At 30.7% G+C, this 24,126-nt stretch overlaps 1 protein-coding gene across 1 annotated transcript in view; it reads right to left on the reverse strand.

The window, feature by feature from the left end:
* Positions 1 to 24,126, reverse strand: part of LOC143206789 (follistatin-related protein 5) — a 293,592-nt gene that overhangs the window by 12,637 nt on the left and 256,829 nt on the right. The window contains exons 5-12 of the mRNA XM_076419521.1: positions 22,427 to 22,518; positions 22,252 to 22,368; positions 6,164 to 6,295; positions 5,964 to 6,108; positions 3,689 to 3,973; positions 2,006 to 2,103; positions 1,809 to 1,950; positions 1,657 to 1,713 (exon numbers count right to left, since the gene is read on the reverse strand). Of these exons, the coding sequence (XP_076275636.1) occupies positions 1,657 to 1,713; positions 1,809 to 1,950; positions 2,006 to 2,103; positions 3,689 to 3,973; positions 5,964 to 6,108; positions 6,164 to 6,295; positions 22,252 to 22,368; positions 22,427 to 22,518 (1,068 nt within the window). The remainder of the gene's footprint in view (positions 1 to 1,656; positions 1,714 to 1,808; positions 1,951 to 2,005; positions 2,104 to 3,688; positions 3,974 to 5,963; positions 6,109 to 6,163; positions 6,296 to 22,251; positions 22,369 to 22,426; positions 22,519 to 24,126) is intronic.

A 24,126-nucleotide genomic window follows, 5' to 3' on the forward strand; every position in this document is an offset into this window, starting at 1 on the left:
ACTCTTGCCTAAGGACAATCACAAATGTTCAATAACATAAATACAAACATAAATTTACGACCATGGCCCAGCAGGATTACAACCCGCGACTATCGCAACAGTAGGAGAACCGTCCTGTCCTCTTTACTACTGCGCCAGCCGAGCCGGCGAAATATAGGATATTGTTGTGAGATTTAGTGAAGAGGGTTCGAAATCTCTCAACAGCAGCGTATTGAATAAGAAAGAGCTGTTTCTCCAAACGCCGGCTAGGGATCTTGGTTAATTAAGAGTTGAATGAATATAAGAGTTATATGAATAACTATAACTGTAATATGTTCAATGTTAACGATTTTAATGAACCATAGGAAAATTAAAGCGATAATTTGTCATTGTAACATTTAACTGGCTAAAATGATGACAGGCAAAATAGCAAATATAGGCAATTAATTTTTTTATTTCAAAATGCTTCGGAATAACTTTAGCTAAAATATAAAATCCCTATTGATTAAAAATATATGGCTTTTCTAGTAGACGTGGTTTCTGATTTTAACAACTTATCTTCTAATTTAAACTCTCGAAGTTTATCAAAATTCTGCGTTGATACGTACATAGGTCTGCAATCATTATAAATACCACTCTAAGTGTCTATAATTTTGGTATTCACTTGAAATATTGTTTAAATCATCCGAAGGCAGCAAGTTATTTAGGTATGACATTGAGCAATGATAATTAAAAGTACTTATTTATCACAATCGTAGTCTTGCAGTGTCTGATTCATGAGGAAGAACCTGAATTCTTTGAATCTAACCAAACAACGTTATTTAGTCATTAACTTCACGATTCCTGGTTAAGTTATAATCTGAAAGAAATTGATTGCCTCGAGTTCTGAGATATTTTATTGACAACAGTGATATTTCAGCCGAAATAGGCCGAACTCTAGCAATTGACGATACTTCCACGGACATATTTCAGTCACGTTATGGACCATTTCCAAATATTGAACTCGGTCAAATGATAGGCATTTGACCACCAGAGGTCCAGCAATATTGCAGGATAGTATTCGTCTTTTTCAAATGCCTTTCCATTGGTTGTTATTACGTTAAGAATCATTATAACCATTAGTCGATTCTTAAGTGCTGATTTCGAAATCCATATTGGAAACCTGATATATTTATAAGTGGTTTAACACATTTTAATAGTAATTTGTCAAATAATTTGGATATTGCAGATAGAAGCGAAATAGGCCTGTAGAACCTGACTCTAGGTTTTTAAGCATAATTGATTCAGCCTTAAATAGGCATTAAATATATATGTCAATATTGATTGCTTTTCAATAGAAATATTATCAATCCTATGAGCGTTTTCAGAACTGGAATTTTTGTCAATTTTCATGGCAATTTCTACTGAATAACAGCGTTACCACTATGATATAATATAAATATAATATATGTGCCACTATGATATAATGAGCGCACCTTTTTTTAGAAGCCTTCAAATAAAACATGAACACACAGAGTGTCATTGTTGACTTGTCCCAATCCGAAAGCTCTATATATTTGTGGTCGTACCTTGAAAAATTAAATATCCAACTGATGAATCGACCATTACAAGAGTACGATTGTAATGAAAATATAATTTAACTGGTAATGATTTATGATATATAGAATATGTACTTACTTTGAGTTGTGGGTTGATCTTGGACGACCAAAGAGCTGATATCTCTGGTTAAACCACCTAAAAAATAATAGTGTTAGATCTCAGTGTTATAAAATTAAATACAAAGTTAAATATTAGTGTTAGATATATATTATTTTGATTTGTTGCCTTACCAGTATTGGTTGCTTGACACATATAAGCTCCTGTATCAGCAAAATCTATCTTTTTAATTTTCAAGGACGTTCCGTTGCCTATTATTTGGTATTTTTTGTTTTCATCGATTTTCAGTTGTTCGTCGTTTTTCAACCATTGGACCTAAAATTAGAATGGGTAATAATTATAATTATCGATTAAAATAAACATAATATACTTGTGGAAATGGTTCCCCCGCAACATGGCAAAACATTTGTGCGTCTTCGCCGGGTCGTTTGGACTGTATTTTTGGCATGACGTGAACTTCTGGTGCAGCTAGACAAATATTTTATTACTATATTGCATATATTTAAATATAATATATGGTAATTCAATGTGTATTTTAAACTGTGTGAATTTCCCTTCGCTTTTAATTTAAACCCACTGACGAAAATATCCATTGTTTTTTTTCCGATAATGAAGCAACATACGCAAGTGTCTGCGAGCTAGATCTGAGATTAAATATTTAAATATATGTTTAATTGTGTATGTATAAATTATTAATAAAGAATTAATTTCGTATAAATAGTAAATTAATTTACAGTGATTGTTTTTTAGAACTTAATGTTCTTTCCTCTGTTGTAATTTTTAATATATGTTGTGGTGTAACATGAATTTTTATAATACCAATTAATTTTGTTTTGTTACACACTTTACCTTACTTTTACTTTTTCTTTTACCGGTCGAAATTAAAATCTTCTTTTGATTTCTGCTAAGTTCCATTGGGGAAGTTGACTCATCCCTTGTTGTCACGTGCCAACTGATTCTCCTTTCAAGTTTGGTTATTCATTTCAATTGAGTTATTGTTTATTTAAGGTATACATTTTGAGGGATAAAATCGACATAAAAAATACACAGAATTTCATACAACTGGATAAGGTTTCCTTTTATAACGTTCTCAGTAATTTCATTTTAAACGGGATTCCATTGCGCTTAAGTATTTTATAGTTTTTAATTAACAAATTAAAATCCTAATGAAGTAAGTTTATTATGATTTAGTTCAGTCACGTTAAGTGACTGGATTTATTTTAGTAAATTTGTTCAGATCTAATATTATATAGTTCTTGGTTTATATACGATGGAAACGTTTCTCTCAATTTTTCAGGGGTTTGAGAATTTTTACCCTTCTTAATTTTAGAACTAGGTGTTTGTGGAAGCATAAATATATTATATTCAATAAAACAGCTAATTAATGTTATCAAAATTTGTGACATCTGCACGTCGCAATGCCAATTAACTTAGAATTTTGGTTTACAACGTTTGCCGGTTTGTAAGCTCTAATTATTATGATTAATGATTTGATTGATTTTGTAAACATTTGACACCAGTATTGACTAACACAAATAGAAATTTACAGCCTGATTCCAATACATGTTCCGACGCATCAGGTAGCATTTCCAAGAAATCCGATCCCAGTTTAATTAAATTAATTAAATCGTTTTTTTTTCTCTGATTGATATCTGGTTTTTGTTTATTTTCAAGTGTCTATATAGTAACTTGAACTATTATTTCTTATTTAAATTTACTAGAACGCTTTAACGATGTTTGAATTGAATTTACCAATTGAAATTGTTTCAAATTATCTACTTTAGTGATTACTATTGATATAACGCCTATGGCGTACTATTTTTTGGTCATTTCTATTAATATATTAACGAACGGAAGTTTTAAATGATAACATATTATTTTAAAATATACCACTCTGGTCTCTGGTATGACGGGGATGATATTTTACACTTTTGTTGTGAACAAATATAAATATCCATGTTATCATTATTTTGTATCTTATATCATATTTATTATATATTATATTATATTATAATATTTTTCAGCAAAATAGCATTTAAATATGTATACTTACTGTGAACAGTTAGAACATGGGTTTGAACTACATGAGGATTTCTTTGTGCGCTACATGTGTAATTTCCGGCATGCTGTAACTGGACTTTGGTCAAGTAAAGACTGCCGTCTGCGTAGACCCTCACATCTTCCTGATCTAAAACGGCAAGATCTTGGCCATGACGATGCCATTGTACAGGAGGTATGGGCGATCCAGTCACTGCACAATGGAGCTCAACGTTATCCCCTAGTCGAGCTGATACTTGATTGATTTCTAAAGCTTTGTCTAAGGTTACGACTGAAACACCTGCAAAATGATTTAATATTTATATACAGTCCTTTAATATCATAGTGTATTATCAGAAAACCATTAAAAAATATGTGCTTTATATATGGCCTAAAAAATAAAAATATACAAATTAGAAACTGATATAAAATCATAAAAATGAAAAGTGAAGGTTTTGATTAAAGTAATTTGATATTTATGTGAAGTTCAAGATTTGAATTTTATATTTACTTTTAATCGACAAGACAAAATAATAAAATTTAAATCACATTCAAGAGCAATCTCTCAATTAAAAAAAACCTATTAAGCTCTTCAATACTACAATACTTTGACATTTAAATGTTAAAAGGAATTAATAAGCTTTTATTAGCATTTATTTTTGGTGATATGTTGAGTAAATTGAATGTGATACGAAATTAAATACATTTCTCAACTGTTGGTTTGAACTTACACATTTTATGTATTTTAATGAAAAATAATTACCATGAGGTAATTATTCCAATACCAAATACATGTAATTCTAAAACTTTGCCACAGTTGCTCGTAGAATTTGACATAAGGATTAGAGCGAGGAACATATATAATAAGAAGGAATCGATTATGTAAAGATTATCAATCTGGCAAAGGATTTTGGAGGTTTGAATCCAAGTAATGACACTTGTTGACACACATGGTCTCTTATTAGAGTTTAGAAAAGTAGATTATAAAGTAAAGTGTTGGGAAATATAAGAGATATTTCAAGTTCCTGATCTAAGTTTGGAGAAATTTCATAAATATTTGCACAGCTCGACTTGACGCTATGGAAGATAATTAGATGTTAGATGCTTGATGGGATTGAAAAGAAATTGCGCATGATCAGCTGCTCGAGTCTTCACATTTTTGTTACAGAGGAAAATGGATTGATACCGATAATGCCGATTAATTTCATATAAAATAGCAATTGATATGTTTCAATCTATTAAGATGATGAGCCTATGATGAGGAAAGGAAGTTTTAAACGGAAATTTTGAGATGCTAGTCTCAAAAAAGGTAGTAAGGAACGCCATCATCGAGTATGTTCAATAACAATAAGGGGTATCTAAAACAGAGTATTTCAATGCTACGTAATAGGCAAAATATTTTTGTCCATTCCTTTCAGGAGATTTTTGGTAAATATACTTGCAATGAACAAAATAATATGAATACCTGACACATACACAATATGCATTTATCTATATATATTTATTTATATTTAAGGAGTTAGGTCACCATTTGTTTCTAAAACAGCTGCAATTCTTCGCGGAATAGACTCTTACAGTATCTAGATATTTTCCAACGGAATGTTGCCTCATTCTTGTACCGAAACATACGCCAATTGCTTCAATGATGTTGGAGATGGAAATCTACTCATCATTCTTTACTTTAAAACTCCCGATAACGATTGATTTTGCGATTGTACTGGCCATGGAACATGTTTAATGGTATTCTGTTCCTCAATCCAAGATTGAACCTTTTTGGCTGGATGCAAGAACTTCATCATTGAGGATGTGGCGATATTTATTCTCAGTAATTCGGCCGACAATGTCCACATTCCGGATGGTAGGCTTCTTTTGGGGTTCTCTATACATAAATCGGGCCGTTTGTAGGAAATAATGTAAACGATGATTCCATACCATATGGACCATACCACATATAGTTATAAAGTTTCACCGCCGTTCTATGAATGTTAGCTTTATGGAGCTTTCATCATACTGTTTTTGTCGAAACAGTATTACTCAACTGATTGTTGAAATCTGTCAATACTGTCGCTTGTGAAATGTTAAACAATTCAGCTGTGGTCGTCATGCTTCCGTTAAACTAGCAACAATAATTTACCGTCTTTCGAAGTCTTGCCAACATGAAGAAAGATGTGTTCATATCGTTTTGTCTATCCCTTGTATATAACATTTATTATAACAATTACTTCAAAATGAAGACCGCGTCTCTTACTCCCTGTTTGTCACCTATATATTTAATAAAAATGATAACTTACTATATAATTTGCTGAAAGCTAGGGAGAACTCATTAATATTAAGCTTCTTGTCCTCATCGGTATCATCAAACTCAATCATGCTAGTTAGCGAACACCCACTAGTTAAATTAATTACGTTCGTCAGTTCCTGATCTTCTTTCGTTACCTAAAAAACAAGTTGAGATTAAAAAAAAACATAATTCAGATAAATCACGAAGTACTTTTTCTAGCTCATCTTTTTCCAAGTGCCCGTCGTTATTCTTGTCGTAATGAGAAAACATCACCGATAACAAGAAGTCTTTGCCTTGATTATCGGTCAACAGTTTCGCGTGGTTGTACAGCAGAAGATTATCCTGGAAACGAGAAGAGAAAGGAAACGTTCGTTATCTTAAATTACTAATTAGGAAATGGATCTATAGGATAATTTTATTACATAAAGTTTTCTAATTACCAAATACCTTAGCACACTTGGAAATTCAATTTGATCTCTTTTGAAGTATTTTTAGTTTCCAAGATAGTTTCAAAATTCTTTAGTATTAACATTTATATGGGCAGCATTTGTTGATTTAATATTTACTTATTATAATATATTGGTTTATATATTATTATTATTATTATTATTATTATTATAAAATATAAACTGATAAAAATAAATTCCAGAATTATTTTTAAATTTGTTTAGAGTATCTCTAATTCCTAAGAGTCATAATTCTTGCTTATTTATCTAGAGTTGTCAAAACAAGGTTCTTCGATTGATTACCAATGCCTATCGCTATGTAACCAATGAAGAACTGCACGATGACCTGGAAATCAAACGGATTTGCGAAGTTGTGCAGGATTTCGCCTTGAAACATGAAAGAAGATTACTAAATCATACTAACATGGAAGCAATACAACTGCTGGACAGCGCGCAGGATGTCAGGAGATTGAAACGAACAAAACCATACGAACTTGGGTAAATATTTAGTGTGTACTATTATTATAAACTATAGCTCTAAGTTAATAATTAATAAATAATTATAATTTTATAATTGAGGAATACATACTGATGTATTTTCTCGCACTCGTCTTGCTTGTTAATTAATCCAAGTACATAGGAAAAGTAGTATAAATTAATCATAAATTAAGATTGTACTAAGCGTATCTAATAAAGATGCTATAAAAAATTTATCTAGAATGCCAGATCAATATTATATTCACGGATATATGAGAGTAATTTGGGTTCTTTGAGCAAGTTTAGTATTTTTTCAATTATTGTATTTGATTTGTGTGACAATTTATTTTTATTGATTTAACATCGAATATATTATGTTTTTGTGCACCCGTTATTACACAGATGGAGTTTTTGATGTATTGTTAACAGATTGCGTATCTTATTCGATGTATGCATTGCATGTGTATTGATCGGCGAGCTCTACTAATGAAATTCGGAATTGTCAAAATAAAAAAAACTATTAAATTGGATGGTTTTAAAATTTCTATACACAAAATAACATTTTACAATACAGCATTATTGAGTTGTTCAGTGTTTTGTGTACATAGATGCTTAATCTTTCATTTTCGACAATAATTGTGTTGTTTGATTTTTTACTGAAGAAGTCCATCAAACTCATTTGAAAACCTATGTATGTATGTAATGAATGTTTTTAATGAAATATAAGAGTTTTTGGGCAAAGTATAAAAAACGGATCAACAGTAAACTTAGTATTTTAAATATTTTAAAAATGAGGGAAAATGGCTATAAGTACGAGTTGACCGAAAATAACATTTTGAAATGTTATAATATTTTGGTTTCGTTGCTTTCTGCACAAAAAAGAAAAATGGAACTACTCTAACAATCTTAAACACAAATTTAGAAAGCGGAATATTCATAACCATAAGGTTTTGTTATGCATATGGGATATATATGGTGGGATCAAAAAGGTATAATATACGAACTAAGTTAAAACCGAATGAAACTGTACTGCATATATCTATATGCAACAATTGAACAAATTGAATGACGTTTTGTTGCAAAAAGCAGCAATAGCGAGTAATTATCTATGTCCATTTATCTTGAAATGTTATTATTTGTGTTACCGAGAATATACTATACATAATGGTGAATATATCCTGCCTATTGTTACTGTTGCGGTCTCTCTACAGCGGCATCGCGAACAAAGCCCACATTTTCAAAATAAAAAACCTATTGTATATATTCCTTTCAGCCTTAGATAACTAATTAAAATCATCCTCTTGCATAATAACTCGCGGACACATGTTGCAATAGTTGTGAAAGATACATCCTTGCCCCTTAGAAGACTGCCACATTCGGCGTACTCACCAGACATAGCGCCTTATTGTCACTTGTTCAGATGGAGAATCACATGGTTTGGAAAAAGTGCGAAAATGGATCGAGAGTTGGATTCAACCAAACCAATAGCGTTCTTAGGACATGGTATTGCGATATTTGCAGAAGGATGCGAAAAATGTTTGGAACATTATGGAAAATATTTTTTTCATACACAATATAGTCTATCCAAAATAGGAGTGAATTCACGTCATCAAGATATATTATGTATTGCCTACTGCAGTCTGTAAAATCGTTTTAATAACAGACAATATTTTTCATGATATTTTATTATATTTAAAAAGAGACCCAATGCTGTCTCATGCGTCCAAACATGTAACCGAATCAACCAATAACATTTAACCAAGCCAAACGTAGGTTTGTCTAGTAGTTAGTCCTATATATAATGTAGTAGTAGTATATATATAAATTTCAAATCGTTGCTTAATATTTGGCTCTCTCTGTAACTCTGATGCAAGATACCGAAGTCAATAAATAGTCCGTTAGAAACACATTATTATTAAGCTACTGGGGTTTTTATTGCAAATATTTTAAATAAAAATCAAAAATATATATGAATAAAAATCTAAAGTATCTCATAATAGAAAAATAATATAATGTTGGATTTATCGAAAACAAAGCATCTACATACCTTGTTAGTTCTATTTGAGATAAGATTGAGGAAATGTATAAAAATAGTGATTAGTTTTTTACAATATAAACATAATTTAATACAATTATTTGCACATGCAGGGATAGCAGATTTTTAGGGATGTAAGTAATCCCTTCACACACTGTGAGGAATCATACGATTGAAATAGTGTCCACGTGTCCAATAATCCACGAAGAGGCCTAACGAAAGTTCATGACATAGATATTTCAAAATGGAACATTACGCCACTCTTGGCAAGATGACAATAAACCTGAAGAAGTGAACCATAAGCTTTTGATCATTTTGGTCTGGTTTGAAAATCAGCTGATAAAGAACTACGTAGATCCATCAGTTGTTTTTAAAGTGAATAATTTCTAATTGTTATTTGCTAAATATAAATTAAATGTTTAATAAAAGATACACAGTAGATCAGATAGCTGAACAATATGACCATAGAGTGTAACGTCTTCCTCACTATCATTGCATATTCAATAAAATCGAATTGTTATAGCATGTGTGCAAGTCGAGAAAGATATACAAGCAAGGTCTGTTTAGATATGTGGACTACAATAATACTCTACAGTTGAATTGAAATTGACAAATGGTGGAATTGTGAACTAATGTTTGATTGGAAATTAACAGCGTAGTTATTGATTTGAATAGTGGGTCAGACAGTAACAGTGAGTGAATGAAACTTTCTGGATGTAGGATTATGATTCAATACTGACAATTATCAAGACAGGCTGATGATAGTGGATACAACTAAAGATGAGTATATAATTAATAAATGATAACTATAGAAAATCGTATTGTAGAGTATGAAATATTTATGTGCATAGATATGTGTGTAATTATTGATAATACACATGAGAATTTGTTTAAAATAATTGAGGAGATAATTAATACTCCCTTTTTTGTTTATATGTCAGGTGCATTAGGGAGAACGCAGCAACGAGGGAATCGAAAACTAAACATAAAAAGATAAATATTCTCTTTAATGAAAGTAAAATATATTACTTGGATATACAACTTTAATTATATAGATTAGGTTTCCAGGGGAGAGCATAAGTAGTTTGGAAAAGAATTCAGTGTAAATATAATAAAACAATTCAAACCTACAAACAATTGTCGCTGTATAATTAATTGTAGTTTAATTTAGTCATTCGATGATATATACATTAGATGTAATATAATGTTAAAATAATAAGCCAAAATAAACTAAAAGTCAAAGTTATATATTGTATCAGTTTTTTTCAATAAAGTCATCAAAACATACGCAATGATTATTAATTATTGCGTATATTAGTTGATATGAGGATAGGTTGACATAATAATGGTATGAAAGATATTCATTTAGATGATACTTATTCGAACGTATTTAGCGATTAACTCGATAGGGATCTATGTTGAAATGTTTTAATTTGTGTTACCGAGAACATACTATACATAAAGGTGAATCTATCCTGCCTATTGTTACTGTTGCGGTATTCTCTACAGCGGCATCGCAAACAAAGCCCACATTTTGAAAATAAAAAACCTATTATATATGCTCCTTTCAGCCTTAGATAATTAATTACTGTCTTTTTTACATACTTTTATATTTTTAAAAAACTATTTTAGGATCGCTTTTTAGCATCAAAGCTGTTTGATTGATTACTATTTAAAATAATACTGAAGTATGGCAGGATGATTTTTCACGTAGAGGAATTTGCTTAGACGTCTGCTTTTATAATTATATCCTAACTTGTTTTACAAATTATTAATGTGACACGTGGGCGTGATTCATAAGTGTAATAAAATGTTGTGTGAGGGTCTAAGAAGAAATATTAACAGCATATATACATTAAAATACTTTTAGAGTTAAGCGAGTAGTCACTTAAAGTTAGGAATATAAATAAATATGTATCATAAGCTAGCATTTTGGGCATAGTACTTCATATCTCAGTATACCTGTGATAAAACATGAGTTGAAAAGCCTCTGGTGTAACCAATAAGAACAATTTTTGATTAATGATTAACTTAAAAGGACTGTCGATTAATTTTAAGGTTTTTCAATTATATAAATAATATTAATATATTCATATTAGCAGATTAGATTCCAAGAGGGCAGACAATTAGTGCCAAAAGTCCGACCCCTAACATATTTTCAGCCATTATTGCCTTCGATAAACAAATTTCAAATAGATAAAATAGGATACAGGTGTGGTATGAACGTATGGACAACAGAAATGTCGATAAGAGCTTTTGCTTTTGATATAATAATATGAACTGATTGACCAGAACACCTATAGAAAACCTAAAATAGATGGAATATGATATTAAGAGAATATGGAATGACAATGAATAAAAATAAAACGAAAGTTATGCTAATGGGAGAGCCAGAAGTAATATACTAATTGAGGGTGTAAATATAGAAGAAGACATGTTCAATAGATACTTAAAGCAGGTACTTAAATGCATATAGGTATAGAGATCGAAATTAATGGAATTAAAAATTCATAAATATAAAAGAAATATCAAAATAATATTAAATTGAAAGAGTACAATTTACTGATTAACCCTAATGTTTGGTTACGAAACGTGGGTATTGTCAAAGAGAAACGAAAGTAAAATACAAGAAGCAGAAATTAAATAGGACTGAAATATCAGGATTGTAGTAAAGATGGCTGGTAAAGAAATAAGTACGTCAATATTGAATCAGTGGAAGAACACATAGAAAGGACACAATTCAGTGGGTACATACTTACATGGAAGACAGCACATCGAAAGGTAAAGAGACACAGCTAAAGAGAATATGGAAAGCAAGGACGGATAGAAGAAAAATAAAAGGGGGACCCAAGCGAACCTTAGAATAATATATCACAGAAATATTTCAGAAGAGAGGAAAAATTCTGGTGGAAGCAAGAAGACTGAGCAGAAATAGATAAAAAAATATATACATAGAGAAAGAGAGAATAGACATAGAACACCTACACCGCTGTACAGCAAGTGGTACAAGATGTTTTTTGATTATATTTATATGTGTGATTATATTTTTGATTATATTGTATTATATTGTGTATTGACTATAGTAGTATATTTTATTGTTTATCATTCTTTACTCTGTACCTCGGTTACACCCTATTATCGCTAGCTCTCCTCCAATATTTTTTGTAGAACGATTTATCTTTGATTTCAGAATAAACTTCAATATTGGCAATCATTTCTTTATTTGAGTCATCCTCTTTCCATTTACTATAGTATAATTTTAAGTATATATAATATTAGTATAAAGACCACGCCTAAAAGACTGAAAGACTTGCATGCTATACATAAAAGGTACCATAGATAAAATTGGCTGAATCCTTAAAAAACCCAACATTTTTAACACCGACAAAAAGATTAATGCAATCTTACCTACTCCAAAGAGCAAGGTAGAGCTGGAAAACCAAGGATTATACAAAATTCCCTGCCAAGACTATGAGAAGGTATATGATATACAAATAGAAGAGTAGGCGAACGACGGGGCAACATCGCAATGCGGTCAATAAAATCAGAAAAAGTAAAAATAAAAGGATCATAAGAGAAGCTACTGAGAATCAACCAAGTAGAACGTCCATATAACAGAATTCAAGCACGCCAGGATATATACAGGAGGCATCGACAATGCAGGAGACCAGTTCAGCTCGTGTACCGTATATATATATATATATATATATATATATATCAATCTTTATAAATATATATATAATATGAAGCCCAATCGAACGAGATGAAAATAATATGATGCTATGTTGATGGTCATAAATTTCAACCCAAAGCTGACGGTAAAGTATTTCGATTATAAGCTATCCGCATCTCCTCAATGTAAAATTAATTTCGCCGAGTTTATTCGGAATTTATGGTCGCTAATACTGTCATAAATTCGAAGTTAAAGGATACGAAACAAACTGCCAGTGGAAATATTTGCAAAGCTACCTTAAATTGATAGCGGAAAATATCTTTTGTTTTATAGGCGTCGTTTAGTAAGTTGCGCTGTCATTTTAATGTATATCATTCGTTTTATATATAATTTATTGAAGTCAATGAATAAACATCAAATCAAGAAATTATATTCTTATTCGTAAAATATAATTTGTAAATAAATAACAATGAAATTATTAGATAATAAAATATAAATATATTTATGTGGAACAGGAGCACTATTATTTTATTTATTACTTCTTGATTTAAATTAATTTATTGTTGAAATTTTATTTTACAGACATGGTAAATTATATGCTAAAAATAATCGCTGAAGAACGAAACATATTTTTCATATATATATATATATATATATATATATATATATATATATATATATATATATTTAATGAACATTAATACATAAACAGCTATTGTATCATATTATATAAGCATTTGAATTATATTTTAATCAGTAATAAATACTTTTTTCCAGTTGCCAATTGTTTTTGCTGCTGTTTAAATGGCTGGCTCATTTCAGAAGTATTGGTATTATTGATATTTTGTTTTTAATTTCGTTTGGCTCGTCATTGTTTATTCTAACTATAATGTTTTTTTATGTATATAGTGTCACTTGGTACGTGATTTTGAAAGTTTTTCGTATAGAGAAAATATGTATATGATCTAAAGGTATTATAATCTATCCAAAGTTTTTTAGAATCGGACAATATTTTCCTTCTCATTTAATTCTATTTAAAAGAGACACAATGCTGCCTAATATGTTCGAACTTGTAACCGAACTAGCCTGTCAAAGTCCGGTTGTTAAACGTATGCAAAATTCTTCAAAACAATGGTGATAAAGAGGTAATAAACCGGCAAACGTTATTTTAGTGCTTTGCTTGTTTTGATAATTTCAAATCTCTGGTTATTATTATTGTGATTACAAAAGCGGGTGACAAATCAAGATCAGCTTGATGTTATCTCTATTAGAGATTAAACATATGATATGAACAAAGTGAGTAGTTTTTTAATACAAACATAATTAAATACAATTTTTTTTTAAAGGAAACTGTTTTAAAGTCTGAAAAGTATTGAAGAAGTAAAATGGAACATCCAGATATTGTTTTTAAAAGAATAAAAGTTTTAAAAGCATATAATAGAACGAAGGAAGACTTATTATTTCAATTTATGTGTTTTGCTGAGACATTGATATTTTAGAATAGGCCAATATATCCAACGGTCACTCATGGCAAGATGATAATAAAAATAGTGTTATGATGCCAAAAGTTGATGGAAAATGGTAAATGTTGGAATAACAATAGATTAGATTTTGTTAGTCATAACATTTATTAATAATTCATTGCAGATATATTGTACTTCATGCTGGATGAACTCGATAAGACACATTGAAAAAGAAATTGACAAATGATGGAATTGTGAACAAATGTTAGATAGATTGGAAATTAACAGCTTACTTATTCACTTGAATGAAAATTTCTGAATATGATATGACAGGGTGATGAGAATGGAAACAAATGGTGAGTATATCGATGAGTATCCGGATGTTCCATAAATATATGATAATTGTAGGAAATCTTATTGTAGAGTGAAACAAATTTATGTGCACAGATATGTGTGTAATTGTTCAGAATATACATGAGCATTTGGTTAAAATGTGTCAGGAGAGAAAGCATAGTAACTGTTTTGTAATATTGGCAAATATATTAAGAATAATGTAGTGATTAAATCTAGGTTTATCAAGAAATATGTATTAACAGAACAAACTAAGAAAAAATACAGTGATATCAAAATATCTTTACAAGGAAACACTGTACCGAAGGATACGAGAATTAAGCGTAAAAGGTAAGTATTCTCTTTAATGAAATTAAAACATATTACCTGGATATACAGTTGTTAATTAGGTCAATTAGGCCTCCATGGGATACAACTATAAATGCGTCTAGAACTCTAACTCATAGGTAATATGGAAAAGAGTTCAATGTAAATATAATCAAATACAACCATAACAAACTATTATAACTGCGTACTTAATTGTAGTTTTAAGTCCTTCGATAATATATGCATTAGATTTACTATAATGTTAAAATAAATTATATTTGATAACAGTATTTTTGTTTAATTATTTTATATAGATTAAAATTTTGTTGTATGGCCAAGCCAAACTGAACTAAAACTCAGAGTTGATACGGCATCATTGCGAAGTTCTGACGTCACAAATTTAGATGACGTATGTACAAAATAAGCCGTAAGCAGAATTATTTCATATAGATCAGTTTAAGTTATTTATGAAATAGCATATCGGTCAAATAGCTTCCATAGTTAGCGCATATTACGCCTATAAATTAATTTTAGAGGATTTACATCAGATGATGTTACTGTGTATTACATCGCGGTATAATTGTAACAAACTTCATGTTAAAGCCTCACGGACATGTTTCACTATTCAGTATGTATCATTTTGTCGAAGTGTGACCAAAAAATATTTCAATGCGTTGAAAATGTCTGAGTTTGCACCGAGTAATTCGCATTTGCGGTAAGTTTCATTTTTTTTTACTTTAATTTGATGAAAATGGCAGACGGAGGTCATCGACGAATGCTCTGTGAAACTTACAGCAACCATGCTCCATTGATTTTAACATGTGAATACTGGTTTGGGCATTTTAAAAGTGGTGATTTTGACATCGAAGGCATGTGTAAAATGCTGTTTCATTGGTAAAATTGGAAAACGTTCCTTGCCTCGTATTGTTATGATGTATTGTAGAAGTCTTGTAATGGTGATGAAGAGTGGATTCATTACAATAATCTAAATTGAAAAAAATCATAGGGACCACCTGGGTATGCATCAACATTTGCGGCATACAGAATATCTATGGCTCCATCCAATGTTCTAAATGAGGTGGGGATCGATATCGACTACAATTAATGCGTTTGAATCGAGCACTGCGTGAAAAGTGACCGGAATACGAGTAAAGACACAACAATACTATTCTTCAATATGACATTGCTCAACCACGTGTAAAATCGGTGAAAATGTATTCGGAAACATTAAAATAGAAGGTCCTACCACTCGTCGTATTCTCCCGACCTTGCTCCTTCTTATTACTATTTTATCCGATATATGAGTCGCGACTTGCCTGAGCAGCGGTTCAGTTCACAATATGAGACACTTGAGATGCTTGATGTGTGACTGATTGAAATCACATATTGACTGAATGTTTGTAAATGAAAAAGTAGCTTTGCTGTTGCGATAGTTCGCGGATTCGAATCCCGCAGCGCATGGATGTGTTTAATCGAAATAATCATCCCAGTCTCTGGGATGGTGTCTAAGTTGGCTGCTGGTCAGTCGGTAGGTTTAATGTTGAGGACCGTGGTTCCGAGCTAACGTTAAGCAGTAGGTCCAGTCCAGATAAACTCTGGTTGGTAACAAGAGGCCTTTTTGAAATAAAGCTTTTTAAAACACCGATGGAAAAAGAATATTGAGACAAAATTAAACTATGAAGAGAATTTATTTGCTCACAAAATTTAAGAAACTTCTGGAATTACCCTTGTATATAAAAAAAGATTACACGCAATCATCATTACTTATCGATAGTTTGGATATCTTAGGTATATATATTTTAATATAATTTCTAAATTAATTGGACATATTTTAAAATTGTTTCATATATATAATATACGTGTTAAAATAATTTTTCTTCAGAAAATTTTTTTCTTGCGTAATTAAATTATACCCTGGGGTTTTACTTTGCTTGATACTTCCTTTAATACTCGTTGCTATTTCTTTTAGAATAAGAAATAAGGATTTTATATTGGTAATGCCGCCTTTTTTATATTAGGTTAGTAAAAAAGTAATTTTATTACTTTTCAGACTTTGGCTTTGTATTTTTCAATTCAATTTCACGTTTTAAGTTTGAAATATATTTTGTATGTTAATGGTAACTGCTCGTGACTTTTTACAGGGCCAATATTAATTATCTGAAAGGTTTTGTATTTCATTATATTAAATTATCCGTTAACAAGTCTTCATAAAAGCCGGCTTGGTAGCGTAGTGGTAAAGGCGATGGGACGGTCCTCCTACTGTTGCGATAGCCGCGGGTTCGAATCCTGCTGGGGCATGGTCGTAAGTTTATGTTTGTGGTTGTTCAAAATTTGTGAATGTTCTAGGCAAGAGTGTAAAATCCGGCAAGGAAAATGATCCCAGTCGCGCCAGTAACCAGGCTTGGTAAGACCGGATGTCTTCTAGGATGATTCCTAAAGTTGGTCACTCGCCAGTCCGTAGGCTTAATGCTGAGGACCGTGGTTCGGAGCCCACGTTAAACTTTAGGCCCAGTCCAGATAAACCCATAGTTGGTAAAAAGAGACTTTAAAATATATTAAAAAAAAATCTTCATAAATTGAAGGATTGTTGGAATACGTGTGAATTTGAAGGAAATTAAAATGACAAATAAAGCTATTTTTACAGCTATAAATATGTTTTTTTTTAAATTTTTGAGGATATTTTACGGATGTAATGAAGATTAAATTTTCTTTGGACAAGAGATTAGTCATTGTGAATCAAAATTATATTTATTATAATGTTTTACTTTTGAAAATTCTATCTATATGCACTACGTTTATTTATATTTCTAGTACAATTTGAATTATACATTGAAAAAATTACATAATTTTTGAGCATATTTAAGAACCCATTTCCGAATACTTTTAAATCACTGGAAATGGATGAAATTTAATGTATACATGTAACAACAGATTAACCTTTGAAAATGAACCTGTCTATATCTTTAACTAACAGGTCAATTGAAAAGTCCCCAGCCTACCACAGTAAAACATATTTTTTTGGCAAAATTATTTTTTTTATTCAACATAATTCCCTTCAAGGGTGATACACTGATTATAGCGACCCTCCAACTTTTCGATACTATTTTTGTAGCACGATTTGTCCTTTGCTTCAAAATAGGCCCCAGTTTCGGCGATCACCTCTTCATTCGACGAAAATTTCTTCCCAGCGAGCATTCTTTTGAGATCTGAGAACAGGAAATAGTCGCTGGGGGCCAGATCTGGAGAATAAGGTGGATGAGGAAGCAATTCGACGCCCAATTCATGGATTTTTGCCATCGTTTTCACTGACTTGTGACACACTTGTTTAACAGTACTTTCTTTTTTCTCAAATGCGGCCGTTTTTTGGCGATTTCGTCCTTCAGATGGTCCAATAACGCTATGTTCCTTTTTCAAGGTAGTGAATGAAAATTGTTCCATGCGTATCCCAAAGTACAGACGCCATAACCTTGCCAGTCGACTTTTGCGCTTTCCCACGCTTTGGAGCGGGTTCATCGTGTGCAGTCCACTCGGATGACTCTCGATTGGACTTCGGAGTGAAATGATGGAGCCATGTTTCATCCATTGTAACATATCGATGCAAAAACTCGGGTTTATTACGCTTGATCATCTTCAAACACTGCTCCGAATCGCTCGCGCGGCACCCACTTTGCCCAGAGCTCTCTCATACCCAATATTCGTGAATGATATGATGTGCACGTTCAGTCGATATCTTTAGAGTGTCGGGTATTTCATTCAAATTCAATTTACGGTCATTCAAAATCATTTTGTGGATTTTTTAAATGTTTTCGTTGGTAACAACCACTTTTGGGCGTCCACTGCGTTCACCGTCTTCGGTGCTCATTTCCCTACGTCTAAACTTAACATACCAATCCTTGATGGTTGATTTTCCTGGGGCAGTGTCCGTAAACTCGGCATCAAACCAAGTTTTTTCTTCAACTGTAGTTTTTCGTTTTAAATAGCAATATTTTATCAACACGCGAAATTCCTTTTTACCCTTTTTTTTCACAATAACAAAAGTTGCTTCACTTAAAATGCTATAATTCACAAACTAATGATCCGACAGCTGTCAAATTTATACACGCATCTTTTGAGGGTTAAGCCTAACTAAAAAACGAAAAATAGATTTTATTCTAGTAGCGCCATCTATATGTCATGACTTTTCAATTAACCTGTTATATTGCTATGAATTGCTTCGATACTAATACTATTATTGCATTTGGACACATTTATTCGGACAATTTAAAATTAAACAAAAAAGTAAATTGGGTATCGTAATTTGCTTACTCTTAATTCGAATTTTTGGAACTTAAGAGAATATATTTGTTCTTTTCAGTTAACAAAAAACAACATAGACAGAAATCTAATAACATAATAATAAATTGAAAAACTAGTACGCTGCCGTATAAATATTATTAAGCTCTTAAAGTTTGTCAATAGTCCTGATAAAGTTATCTATTATTTCACTATATAATCAAATAATCAAAATAAAAATGAACTACTGGACAATAAAATACGAATTTGTTGATGTGAAAGTATAGAAGTTAACTTAATCTTAAGAGTTGGAAATATCTCTAGTTTTATAGGCATCGTGAAATTTATGATGGCGATTTCACATATAAAGAGGATCGTAAAATGTTCCAATATCGTTTTTCTAACAAGTAGTTTGCAAATGAATATTACATTAATATTTATTCTAGAACCGTCAGCTATTACGCATAAGTAATAAAAGTCATTAATATAATATTATTAGTTTAAATTAGCCTTTATTGAGAAAACCTGTTCATATATATGTTAATAAATATATTTTAACCTTTTTCCACTATTCCGGAAACATAGCGATGCTGTGTCTTATGTTGGTTTGTTAGAGATATAATTATCGAATTATCAACATTTTAAAAGCCTGTACCAGCCAAGTAGTCAGAAGGCGTTATATTTGTGCTGGGTATGCTGGGTGGGGCAGAATTTCCCATTCGAACTCAACAGGAGCTTCACGACTTTTGCAATATATGACCCAAGGGATCACTTTGCGTCCGTTACTCGTTGTAGCTGGTCTTCTTTTGAAAAATGAGGTCTGTAGATATCACTACACCTTGCTTGCTAAAAGCTCTTTGAGAGTTTGAACTGAGTTTTCGCCTGGCAATTCATTGTCTTCTTACCATATTTGTTCTCTATGTCTTATGTCTAATGTCTCTATGTCTCTATGTCTTACCATATTTGGTCTTTATTCTTATTAATCGCAAAACCAGCACACTTGAATTGTTGAAACCAAAACCGACAATTGGGATATAGCGGAGCAATATCACCATAAGTTTGTAAGTAAGTACATAAGTGTTTGGTGGGCTTCGCTAGCAGATTTCTTAAAATTAAACATCAAACGTTCACTGAACAACTCAAAGGCCCCAAATGGAAAACTATTTTATGTAGGGAAATGACAAAATCTTAGATTTAATGATTAGTTTAGGTTGTCAAACAGTTATTTATAATCTATCCAATTTTTTTTTATACATACGTCATCAAGATGTTTAATGAATTGCCTGCGGCAATTTGTAAATTCGTTTTAGAATCAGACAATATTTACCTTCTCATTTTATTCTAGCTAAAAATAGACACAATGCTATCTGATAATTTCAAACGTGTAACCGAACTAGCCTGTCAAAGTCGTCCGGTTGCCAAACGTATGCAAAATTCTTCAAAACAATAGTGATAGGAGGTTATAAACCGGCGCGCGTTATTTTAATGCTTTGCTTGTTTTGATAAGTTTCACATAGCTGCTTATTATTACTTTGAGCAGGAACGAGTTAATGGAAGCCCCCTTTGCCACACAAATAAAATTAATTCGTTAGACAGGTAATAATTTTACGGCTAAATATTAATTTGCTGCGATTTTTATTGAAAATATTTATTATTTATTATTATTGAAATAAATAAATATTATATTTTTATTGAAAAACGTGTTGCAGCTGCACTGAATATTAGTATGGACATTGTTACTGGAATATCTCAAAAAATGAAAAAAATGATTTTTAATTCACCGAAAATAAAAACCGTCCTCATACGAAGCGGGTGACAAATCAAGATCAGCTTCATGTTAGCTCTACCAGAGGGATTTCAAAGGAAACTGTTAGTCTGAAAATTATCGAAGAGGTCAAAAAGAACCTCCGGGTAATACTTTTAAAAGAATAACATTTAAAAGCATATAATAAAATGAGGGAAGACTTATTATTTAAATTTATGGATTTAGATGAGACATGGATATTTTTGAATGGGCCCAATAAACTCAACGATTACTCATGGCAAGATGATAATAAAAACAGTGTTATGATAACAACAGTTGATGAAAAAAGGTAAATGTTGTAATAAAAGGTATAACAATGGATTAGGTTTTATTAGTCATAACATTTATTAATAATTCATTGCAGTTATATTGTACTTTGTATTGTACTTCGGTTTGGATGAACTCGATAAGACACATTGAAGAACAATTTGACAAATGATGAAATTGTGAAACAATGTTAGTTAGATTGGAATTTAACAGCTTAGGAAAGATGTAGGAAATCTAATGAAAGTAAAACATATTACTTGTATATACAATTCTTAATTAGATGGATTAGACCTCCAGGTGATACAACTACAAATGCGCCTAGAACTCTAACCGATAAACTATTGTAGCTATATAATTAACTATAGTTTAAATTATTCGATAATATATGCATTAGGTGTACTATAATGTTAAAACAAATTATATCTGACAAAAGTATTTTTGTTTAGCTATATTATTTTAATTATAATTTTGAGCAATTTTGAAAGCAATTTTGAAACTGATCAAAGTACAAATGTGTCAACAATAAGTCGTCATTTTCGGTAATCCATAGTTGGTATTCGAGAAATATCTATTTCTCCATTAATACGTTAATCATTGATGAAACATTTTATTATTGTTGAAGACTCCAAGTAAAAGTGTAATTTTAGTCTTAATTATCCTGCTTGATCAATACATTTATATTTATATAACATATATTTTTATTTCTGCCGCTGATTCTGTCGATTAATTTCCTCTTTATATTGATGACTTGGATCTTGAATACTTAGTAATCGTCTGTAATTTCTGATATTTGATATATGCTATAATACTTTGGAGTCCCGACTGTTTTATGTCGTAACACCTTTTGAGTAGAAGATGTGGTTATGGCTAGTCCGGATATCTTTAACTTGTAGAATAACTCCTCTTTTAGTTTTCTTTGTAAAAATGATTGTAGCTTCGCAGTTATTTTTTAAAATTTTCATATACAAGTATAATTAAATTGATTGATTGAGTGTAAATATTATTTGAATATATTTGGAATCTGATTAAAAAAATTGATACAAAAACTTTATGTTGGTGCGTGATATAAAAATATTAAAACTAACATTTTTCTTAAAATATTCATCTACATTTAGCGCACAAAATATTATTTCATTGAAAAAAAATTAAATTAATTAATTTTTTATTCGAATTACTTAATTTCTACTAGAATTAAGTTTTTTACCTTCATAACTTCATATTCTTGCATAGAACATTCGTCTCGTCCATAGTAGTGGTCCTCGATTTCGTTGAGCAAATTGGTAAAGTCGGCGGGCTCTAAACTCGGTAAAACCAACACAGACTGAAAAATAATGATAAATTAATATTAAAAAAAAAATAGGAAAACTTTTTTAGCACACCTGAACATTAGATAGATTTCGACCATCGACTAAAGAACCATTTTTCATCTTGTAGTTGAAAGGGATCTCTTTTTTCTTGTTCCAATTTCTGTCTGTGGAAGAAAACATTTTAATTACATAAACAACTCAATAACTGTATGTGTGATCAAGTTGTTAATATTTTTTGAACATAAAAATAATATGAAGGCGAAATATTGAATAACATTGTTACGGTAATGTGCCCTAAGTATTTAAGAGAGTAGCCTAGAGTATGTTTTTAAGTTAACAATTAGAACACTTAATTGTGTTATGAATAATATGAAGAATTGTTATTTTATTATTCTATTTTCATACAGCAAATATGTCATTATGAAAAGCATCGATTGCTATTTGGACTTATTAAATCGCCAACCTTTTGTATTTTCTCTAAAATAAGTTGAACAAAAACTTGTTAAACATTATATTATCTATTGTCCTTACATTAATGCACTTGATTTCGATATTAAAAATTGTTTTTGAGATATCTCATACCTTTTTGTTTATTTGACATATATTATTATATATTATTAATTGGGTAAATAATGTAGATAGAGTAAATTAAATTTTACATTTTTATCGATTAACTAGTGGTAAAAGTTATATTGTAATTTACACAGAGAGTGGGCAAAATAATATACACCTGACGTATAGTTCGTGCAATAAAACAGTCAATGCCCGTCATAGATTTTGTCGAATATATTGCCAATTACAGTTTGTAAAATGGTAAAATTCATTTCAAACCCGGAGTGGATTTTGCCTCCTCATTTTATATTTAGTTAAAAAGTAATTATTGATGCGTTGAAATATGTAACCGAATCAACCTATAAAATTCGATTTGGGTTAGTTCTGGTGGACTTTATTGTCAAATACCTCAAATTATTTGAATTATTAGTGATGATAATTGGAGCTCTGACAAATGTTGCGAACCAAAATTTCTAAGTTCATGCAAGAACATACTTAATTTTGATGACGTGCATTGGCTGTTTTATTGAACGGGTTGTAGTGTTCTCATTTCACTCCATTTACTTGATTTTACGAAAACACATATCCACTCATCATCCTTCTATGGCTCTCATACCATAATGGTTGCACCTTATTGGTATTTCAGATACTTTTTAGTGGGAAGCTTTTAGGGTACCCAACATTCTCTGGAGAGTTATGAATATCTGGGTATGTATAAAGCATTTTCTATTTGTGTTTTTGGATTTATTAATTAATATTTTTCAGTCAAAAGAAGTCAAAAGAAGAATTAGAAAAATTAAATTTAGAAACGGGTGAGTTTTGTCATATATTCATTTTCATTAACTTCCCTATACCTTATAAATTATCATTTTATTTAATTTTACTTGCATCGCTTTATAATAAAAATATATTAATATATAGAAATATTTATTGTTTAGTTGCAGTTACTCTCTTCATGGTCCTTTACAATATCTATGTAATATATAATATAATATATTAAAAACATCGCTGATTTCCTCTCTTTTCATTAAAACAAAAGCTTCATATTGAAAATTTAGATAACATGAAATTTAATGTCATTATTTCAAGGAGCGGATAATAAATATTCATTCGAATTATTTATATTAATAGCATTTATTACGAATATTGTTACCGTTCGGATGACTGTATTCGATCCGCTACAACAGCAAATGCTATATTGAAAATTTTCTGCACAACAT

Source organism: Rhynchophorus ferrugineus, unplaced genomic scaffold (assembly GCF_030347505.1).
Source record: "Rhynchophorus ferrugineus isolate W39M unplaced genomic scaffold, kcgeb_rfMv2 rfM1, whole genome shotgun sequence".
NCBI lineage: Eukaryota > Metazoa > Arthropoda > Insecta > Coleoptera > Curculionidae > Rhynchophorus > Rhynchophorus ferrugineus.